This window comes from Sinocyclocheilus rhinocerous, unplaced genomic scaffold, assembly GCF_001515625.1.
Source record: "Sinocyclocheilus rhinocerous isolate Xijiao unplaced genomic scaffold, SAMN03320098_v1.1 scaffold352, whole genome shotgun sequence".
In the NCBI taxonomy this organism is placed as follows: domain Eukaryota; kingdom Metazoa; phylum Chordata; class Actinopteri; order Cypriniformes; family Cyprinidae; genus Sinocyclocheilus; species Sinocyclocheilus rhinocerous.
Genome location: NW_015642448.1, coordinates 1,219,956 through 1,229,370, shown reverse-complemented (window position 1 = coordinate 1,229,370; position 9,415 = coordinate 1,219,956). Strand labels below are relative to the sequence as shown.

The 9,415-nt window shown below is 36.4% G+C and overlaps 1 protein-coding gene across 2 annotated transcripts in view; it reads left to right on the top strand.

Moving 5' to 3' along the window:
• cdca2 (cell division cycle associated 2) overlaps positions 1–7,062 on the top strand; it is a 17,767-nt gene extending 10,705 nt beyond the window's left edge. Inside the window, exons 10-13 of one of the 2 annotated variants that reach the window (XM_016572807.1) lie at positions 2,512–2,606; positions 3,018–3,092; positions 3,372–3,534; positions 5,629–7,062. In XM_016572807.1, the coding sequence (XP_016428293.1) occupies positions 2,512–2,606; positions 3,018–3,092; positions 3,372–3,534; positions 5,629–6,575 (1,280 nt within the window). In that variant the 3' untranslated portion in view covers positions 6,576–7,062. Of the gene's footprint in view, positions 1–2,508; positions 2,607–3,017; positions 3,093–3,371; positions 3,535–5,628 lie in introns of both variants that reach the window. The other variant, XM_016572806.1, reaches the window with a different exon arrangement.
• Positions 7,063–9,415: the final 2,353 nt, after the last annotated feature.

Genomic DNA, 9,415 nt, shown 5'->3' with positions numbered 1-9,415 from the left:
TTAAGTCGCTGGGGTATATTTGTAGCAATAGCCAAAAATACATTGTATGGGTCAAAATTATTGATTTTTCTTTTATGCCAAAAATCATTAGGACATTAAGTAAAGATCATGTTCCATGAAGATATTTTGTAAATTTCCTACTGTAAATATATCAAAACGTAATTTTTGATTAGTAATATGCATTGCTAAGAACTTCATTTGGACAACGTCCAGATTTTAAAATAGTTGTATCTCGGCCAAATATTGTCCTATCCTAACAAAGCATACATCAATGGAAAGCTTATTCGTTCAGAAAAATTGACCCTTATGACTGGTTTTGTGGTCCAGGGTCATATATATGTTTTTGAAAGTGTGTGTAATGACAGAAAAAGCCACATTAAGCCCACGGAGCTAACTTGTAAATCCATCTTGATGATTGACGCAATGAACAGAATCCCAGAACCTAAACAAGTGTGCTTTGACCAATGAGAGGACAGTTTTACTTACATGTGACTTGCATACTATTTTGTTAAGCTTTGGAACGTCGTCTTGTGAAAGCGAACCAGAACGAAAATGCAACATTGTACCAAATGACATTTTAAACAATTAACATTTTCACACTTGTACTGTAGATCATCTGCTTTGTTCCAAAACAGGGATTTAAAGGGATAGTTCACCAAAAAATGACATTTTTGCCATCATTTACTCACCCTCAAGTTGTTACAATATATGAATTTCTTCCTTTTGTTGAAGGAAAAAAAAGATATTTTGAAGACTGTTGGTAACCAAACAGTTGCCGATTGACAGTAGCCATTGACTTCTATAGCATGCGGGGCAAAATGCACTTAATGGCTAGCAGAAACTGTTTGGTTACCAACATTCCTCAAAAAATCTTCTTTTGTGTTCAGTTCTGAAAATACCCTTTGTCTCTTCAGGTAGGGCTGTGCAAAAAATCGAATGCGATTTTCATGCGCATCTCATCAGTGCACATGAAATGAATGCGCATACACAAAATCGCATTCAAAATCGCAGGCGATTCATTGCCGATTTTGAACACGATTTTGTGTAGCTTGTCAGTGAACTACGGCTCTGTGTAGTAAATGCCTCTCCATCTGAAAGCACGTGCTGGAAATTTACCACTAATCACCAGAAGCGGCTTTACTGACGAGATGCGCATGAAAATCGCATTCGATTTTTTGCACAGCCCTAGTTAGTGTTAGTTACAAGTGTATTGTCACACCCTTAGTGTCGATAAGCGGTGATATAGCTCATAATTTTCTAAGTGTATGATACAGCTTTCATTCTTCAGGTCAACCATATATTCATTTAAAAAATCAGTTTGAATAAAGAAAGCAATAACTTTGCCATAGTATCCTTTCAAATGTTAAAGTTGCCACAGTCATTGCATGCTTTGCATGTGCTGTTCCACCCGGCCCCCGGAAAAAAGTTCAGGCTCAGGGTTTTTTTTTTTTTTTTGCTTTAACCCCTGCATTCTGTTGGGCCTTGTACGCTTTTGAAAACACTTTTTTGGTTTTATGTAAAGGCCATGAAATGCGTCTGATCAGTGTTTCGTTTCGTGGACATGACCCAATATCAACTTTGTTACACACAGAGTTTCTGTGGGTCTTAAAAAGTCTTAATTAGCCCTTCCACCAAAAAATGCCTTAAAAGGGTTTTAAATCAGAACAGAAAGTCTTCATAATTCATAAAGTCATGACATTAAATATTGCATGCATTGCTAAAAAATATTTAAAAATATGAAAAAATGACTTCCTTATTATTTTTATCTTGTTTTCTGATACAAATATCTAAACATCCTTAAATCAAGAAGATACATTTACTTAAGATGCAAAAGGAAGATAAGAAGACTTGTTTTCTGAAATATTTACCAAAATCAAGTGATTTTATGCTTGAAACAACAACATTTCTTTGCAACAACTCATTGCGTGCTCCCTGGACATTTACATTTGGAGAACAAATTGTCCTATTGTGTAAAATTTGTTTAAGTTTACTTTAGTTTTCTTTACTCTTAAAAAGTCTTAAATTTACCTTTATAAAACCTGCAGAAATCAGGTATTCAAGACTTCATTAAGAGCAACTAGTTATTCATACAACCCACCTTCTAGTTGATTATGAAAATGTAATTTGCAGTAAGTGTGTAAACGTATAAACAAGATGTGTAATTTCAGTTATTTTGTCTTGTGGAGTGCAAGTAAATGTGCATAAAGTCAAATAGCTTCCTCAAGGCAGTGCTAAATTAAAAAAGCAAAATGCAACTTTTATGATCATCATTATACATTTCTTAGAGATTCTGCATGGAGAATGTAAACTCGTGAGCAGAACTGTATTGTTGAACTGATTTGATTACTTTAGCTGTTAGACTCTGTTAGCTGTTTGTGTATGTATATATATATATATATATATATATATATATATATATATATATCTCGAAACAAGTGTGTGTCAATATTTAGTTAATAAATATATATTTGTCCGTTTATAATGTCCGACTTGATGTTTCCTTGTCAGCAGTAGAGGTTGACCAGGAGTCTTCTGCCAGCTCTGAACAGACACTTTCATCCAACCCCAGCACTGAATCAACTCACTCTCGCAGTAGGAAAAGAAAGGTGAGGTCTCATATCAGCAAATCACTGTTTTGATGGATTAAATCGAAGTACAAATTCCGCTATTACCTTTTTATCTCTCAGAGGAGTTTGTGATAGACCCTGTGTGACAGGTTTCAAAATATTTGGTACAAAAAAAACTTTTGTATATTGATACATATGTAATCCTTCTTCCTTATGTACTTTTTTTTGTGCGTTTTTTTTCTTTCTTTTTTTTTTCTAATTGTATTATGAGTATAATATTTCATCTTTAGTTTACTTTTATCTTTTACATTTTACACAGTCCTAAAACTTTCTTTCTAGGTTAGAAATCTCAGATTTCAGTGTGCTTTCAGGATTCATATTGAATAGCATCAAAAGGCTGACAGAGATATAATTTCAGTCATTCAGCTCTGTTCTGTTTTTCTGTTTCAGCAACCAGGGGAGAATGAGCCTGAGAAGAGGAGAAGCTCACGTACAGCAGCAGCTTCTGCTTCAGGAAAGATGAAGGTGTGAAGCTTAAGAAATGGATTTATACTTTATACTTTTATAAGTCACGCTGACATGTGATGAGTTTTTTTGGTGAACGGGAGCTTTTTAAGCTCTGATTATTAACGCTGGCATCAAACTGACACTGAGCCTGAAATAATAACACTAATGTGACTTGGACTTATCATTTGGTATATAAATAGCATGATGTGTGATTTCATCCATCTAAAGAGCCTTTGAGCACATTTGTGTGTAAACTCTGTCCATGTTCCTCACTGCAGTTTGTTTTCTCGCTTTCAGAAAACAGGAGGAAAAAGACGATTTGGCAACAAGGAGGTGGATCGTTCTCTGTATGGGAAAAGAGACTATGCCTCAAAAAACCCTTTTCTCAGCCCCATATTTGAGACGGTGTCTACAAGTCTCAGCAGCACACCAACACCGGCCCAATCAGGAAAACAAATAGGTACAATTGTCCAATTCTTTCATTTATGACTCCCCCAATTGGTGATTAATTTTTATCAAGTGGTCTGATGAAGGTCCTGAAGGCCGCCAAAACAAAAACAAAGTTGAAGCTCAAATTTTGCTTGGAGTAGATGTTGAACACCCTTTCTTATGAAGTATTTATTTTTATAAATACCTGCCTGCCATGATAACCAGTCTGAATGGACTGATTAAGCTAAATCAGATGATTTGGATGTTGTGGTAAAAGCGTACAAATTCAGTTTTAAACTGTCACAGGTTCAAGTTCAGTAAAGGCCTACTTTTGCAGAGTATGACTGATGTTCATTCACACAAAAATATTAGTTGTTATCCTCTTTTCACCTTCATGTCTTTGGTATGACTTTTTTTCCTGTGGAACGCGGGTATTTTTAACAGTTTCAGATGGGTCTTTGCCATACAATGAAAGAATATTGTGACCAGGGGCTGTTAAGCTCCAAAAGGCACTGTTAAAGCATTTTCAATATACTCCATGAGGATGCCTTGTGCCAGGTTTGTTATTATTGATGCTCAACACTTTTGTTTTTGCAGGGTTTCCACGGGTCCTTAAAGTCTTAAATTTAGTTGTATCAAATTTAAGGCCATAAGAAGTCTTAAATGGTACAAGAAAGTCTTAATTATGATTTCAAGAAGCCTATATATTATTTAATTAATAATTGGTTGATGATAATTGTTTAAATTAATATAATTGATACTTCTGACTCATCCATTTTCTTAAGAATGACTTAAAGCCTGAAATGTGAAGTTTGTCCTTTTATAAAACCTTTTGTTTTTGTGAAAACCTGTATCTGAACTGTAAATCGTGCTTTTTATAGTCATTTTACAGTTTAATGTAACCATTGACACTTCCCTACCCCGCTCATATGGTATTCATTTTATTTGTGCCGATCTTAACAAAAGGTCTTAAAGTCTTAATCTGACTCATCCATTTTCTTAAGAATGACTTAAAGCCTGAAATGTGAAGTTTGTCCTTTTATAAAACCTTTTGTTTTTGTGAAAACCTGTATCTGAACTGTAAATTGTGCTTTTTACAGTCATTTTACAGTTTAATGTAACCATTGACACTTCCCTTCCCCGCTCATATGGTATTAATTTTATTTGTGCCGATCTTAACAAAAGGTCTTAAAGTCTTAAATTTGAGCTTAAAATCCTGCAGATAACCTGTTTTGCATGTCAGTCTTTGTTTTTTTTGTTGTTGTTTTTTTAAAGAAATTATTACTCTTATTCAGCAAGTATGCATTAAATTGATCAAAAGTAACAGTAAAGACATTTATGTTTTTACAAAAGATTTCTAATTGAAATAAATGCTGTTCATTAAACTATTCTATTCATTAAAGTATCCTGAAAAAATGATCACAGTTTTCACAAAAATATTAAGCAGCACAATAGTTTTCAACACTGATAATAATGTTTGTTAAGCAAACATTTGTGTCACTGAAGACTGGACTAATGGCTGCGGAAGGTTCAGCTTTGCATCACAGGAATAAATTGCATTTAAAATGTATATTAAAATAGAAAATGGTTATAACTGTTGTAATAATATTTCACAATATTACAATTTTTACTGTCTTTTTGATCAAATAAATAGAGCTTTAGTGAGCATAAGAGATTTCTTTCAAAAAGAAAATCTCTTACCCCAAGTATTTGAACAGTAGTGTATATAGCAATGTTTTCAGTGAATAACAAGTAAAATTTCTGACCATTTCTCCTACAAAGCTATCTTGTGGCCTCAGACGTCTTGGAGTATAGCACACGTTGCATTGACTACTTTAATGGTGTTTCATTGTGCTTTTTGAAGCTTGAAAGCAGTGTTAAATGCTTTTATTTTATGGAAAATGGCAAAGAGTCTTTCAAAATATCTCCATTTGTGTTGCATGGAAGAACATGAGGGTAAAATAAATGATAACAAAATTAAAATTTTGTTCAATGAGCCAACCCTTTAAGGTCTCTAAAACTGAGATTCTGAATGCATTTTACAATCTAGAGTTAGTAGCACAGAACTATATTATGATGGTGTTTTGAAAATCTGATGTAAAAGTTTTACTCTCTTCCAATGCAGATGGAGAGCAAGACTGCATTCAGACTCTGAACGTTCCCCATAGCAAGACAGTTCGTCCCATGGTAAGTCTGGATACTGCCTGTACATGGACCAATGAAAACGAGCAGACGTTGAGCTCCAATGTGTCAGACACCACTGACAATCAATCAGATATGGGCGTGACTTGTCTGGAACCCCCAGTTGGCACTCGGGGTCCTGCAGGAAAAGGAAGCTCGGGGTCAAAGACTTCCAAAGCCAATCGTGACTCTGGGAGGCCTGTGCGCCAACGTCGTAGCTCAGGTGCAGCCAAAAGAAAGGAGCTTGGCAGTCCAGCTATTAGCTCCACTAATAAATCCGGCGGTGAAACTGGGAAACAAGATACTGAGAGCCAAAAGCCAACTGAATCTGCAGGTTTGAACCCAGTGTACCAAGACAGTCCTGATAGACCTGTGCATGATGTGGCTGAGTGCTCTGAGAACAAAGAAATTGAGGCTTTAATAAGTTGTGTGGTACCAAATGAAGACTCTATGAACACTGAGAGCTTAGAGCAGAAGACACCAAGCAATAAAAAACGTGGACTGGTGCAAAAGGCACTGAAAAGTCCTCCTGGAAAGCTTAATGTTGTGGTAGAGCAAGTAGTTGAGAGTGGTCAGTCAGAGCAAATTACTGATGATACGACAGAGAGCAACGCTGGACCTACAGAGCCTAGTTTGGCCCCCTGGCAGCAGGCTGACTTCAACATCGACGACATCCTGAAACCTGTGGCAAAGAGTCGAGGTTCTGTGCGCCGCAGCCTGAGGAACCGGAGGAGCGTGGACCTTCAGGCTGTGGGCCTGGCCTGGGTGGATCACACCTCTCCGGAGCTGAGTAAAGCGAGTCGGAGGAGGACGCGCGGCAGACTCAGTGGCATGTCTGAACCATTCGTCCCTCAGGTCTCTGTGGAACTAACACCAAACCTGGGAGAGTAACTGACCTCAATCATTTGTGTCAATTAGCAGTTCAATTGCTGTCAAGTGAACTTTTGACAAAATACTATTCTTTTCTCTTATGTAATGTTTTAAACTTCTTTTTTTTAAAATACTATTTTAGTGTTTATGGATGAAACCTGCTCTTAAGAAGATTACGTTATTGTTAGATTACTTCTACTCATTAAATCTTCTGTTGGGTGAATGAATTGATGTTGAAGGAGATTTTCCTGTGGTAATCTCAAATTCTTTTACATAAATGGCAATCCCAGTTTGCTTGGACAGTGGTTTTTGTTTTATTTTAAATTTGCCTACTTCGCAATTCAGTAGTGCAAAACAATATTTGCATCCAAACCTTTAATCTTGTTTTCCATTGGCCTTATTTGTCATTCACACGTGTAATACAGCATTTAGGCAAGAAGTTATAGGACCTGCTTTAAATATTACATGGATGAATGTTGTGAAAACATGCCTGGATCATATTTCAACCCATCAGGAGAAAATATATATTTTGCATAGAAAATACTTTTTTTCAATGAATTTTGTCATTTATTTTGACATTTATTTTAACACATATTCTGGTTACCATAATGCATCTAGTTTAACTTTTATTGTCCTCATTTATTCTTATTACTAATAAACTGTTATTACTTCCATTAAAACAGCAATTAATGCATTAAAAACTAATTGAAAAACAAAACAGCCTTGGCACTGCAGTTCAGTTGTTAATTTCATGTATACATATTTCACAGCTATTTATTTATACAAGTAATTTAAATATCTAATTTCTTAATTGCAATAAAATATTTTATTTATTTATTTTTTGTGGAGGTGAAATATGGTCCAGACATGTTCTTGACATGTTTCATAACATTTACATTCACATACTCCAAAATTGTAGCCAATCAGTCATTACTCAACATTTTGGAAGGGAAGCGACGCTCCTAAACATTCTGAAATGCAAGTGAAATTCACTCAGTAGTTTAATCTGCCTCTCTTCACAGTTGTGCATTTCACCTGTAATTGCAGTTCGTGCTGCAAAAGAGCCGACTGTGTTTAAAGCTAACAGAAAATGCAGAGGGGAAATGTCTTGAGTGAATGGAGCACAATAGGAGTTCAAAAGAATGACTTATTTACTCTATGATTTCAGTGTCCCACAAAACTGTCAATACTTATAAACAACCTGGAAATAATTACTCCAGCCATCTGCACCAGTCTCCATTCAGCTGTGTTTGTTTACTAGCACACACATTATGTTTTATGTGAATCAATCCTCAGCAGTGCTGCTGTGGTGTATCCATGGGAGAAATAGCACTGCAACAGCGTTTAAATATTTATGTCCTGTAGTCAGTCTCCAATTTCAGTTTCAGAGATCCAGAGGCATTATTTCAACATGGACTTGTACTGTACCTGGTCAATGGCTTATGACCAATTGTTCTTCTCCCAATGCAGCTTAAGTTTTTTTGTTCTTTTTTATTATTGGTATTTGGAAGGGCCTAAAATGTCAGTTTATACCGACTTTGGATAGACGGTTTTCTTTAGTTTTATTGTAGTAATAACACTGCCATCTAGTGGAAGTAATACGTTAGGCCTTTACATGCTCATACAGGCCATTCACACTTTCTGCCTTCATTTATGTAGTACTAGGGGGGGAAAAAAGCTTTTTTGTCAGGATTCATGTTTTGATCACTGAATATTATTTTTCCCCAAGTTTGCAAATAACGAGATTCACTTTATCTGAGTTTGTAGTGATAACACCGTGAGTTTGATTTATTATCACCCAATAGTTCACCCAAAAATGAAAATTCTGTCATCATTTACTCACCCTCATGTTGTTCCAAAACTGTATGACTGAACAGAAAAGAAGATATTTTTAAGAATGTTGGTAAGCAAACAGTTGGTGGTAGCCATTGACTTCAATGGTATTTTTTCCATACTTTGGAAGTGGCTACCAGAAACTGTTTGGTTACCAACATTCTTCAAAATATCTTTTTTATACAGTAAAAAGTCATACAGCTTTGGAACAACATGAGGGTGAGTAAATGATGACAGAATTTTAGTGATTAATCAAATAATGCATTATTATGTACTCATTTTGACCCTGTTAGTTGACATGATCTCTTGAATTCCTGCCGTTAAGCACGTATAATGTAGTGTTGTTTGCGTGTGTGCCACTGTTGGGGTTAAAATGATTGTGCTAAGTGTTTTTTCTGTGGCGTGTGAAGGAGGGAAACCCCTCTCCCCATCCTACAGTCCCAGTGAAGGCAGCTTAGCACCAGAACAATGGGGTCCTTTGACCAAATTGAGGCCCTTAAGACATGTGGCCTCCTGTCACCGTGGCAACACCCCCCCACCCCATGAGACAACGTAGGAGCTGACAGCTGGAGAGAGAGACTAACAAAAATGGAGTCTGTCCCATTGAGCTTCAGAACTCTCCACTTTGTTCTGCCTCATTATTTTCTCGCCCACGTCCGTGCTGAGCATTGAGCGCCTGTCCCTGTCTTCCTTTATTTGTTAATGCATACATTTCAGATCCCTTATCGCCCATCATCTATTCCATTGCGAGTGATGCTTTAACTAGATCCTTAACAGAAAGACTCGTGCAAAATTGATGACGAGTGTGTCATACCACGATTAGATTAAAGTGGTCTGAGGTCAAACGCTTGCTGTTGAGAAGAGCTGGTGGGCTGAGCGTTTACGTTCTCCAAGTGTCATCTGCTGCGTCGCTCAATTATTCACAATGTGTGAAGTCTGTTTCCAGTCTGTTACAATGTACATAACTGTCACTTTCAACGCAGCGTTCATTATCAACGTGCCATGAGAGGCGCTATAGAGTGATTAGC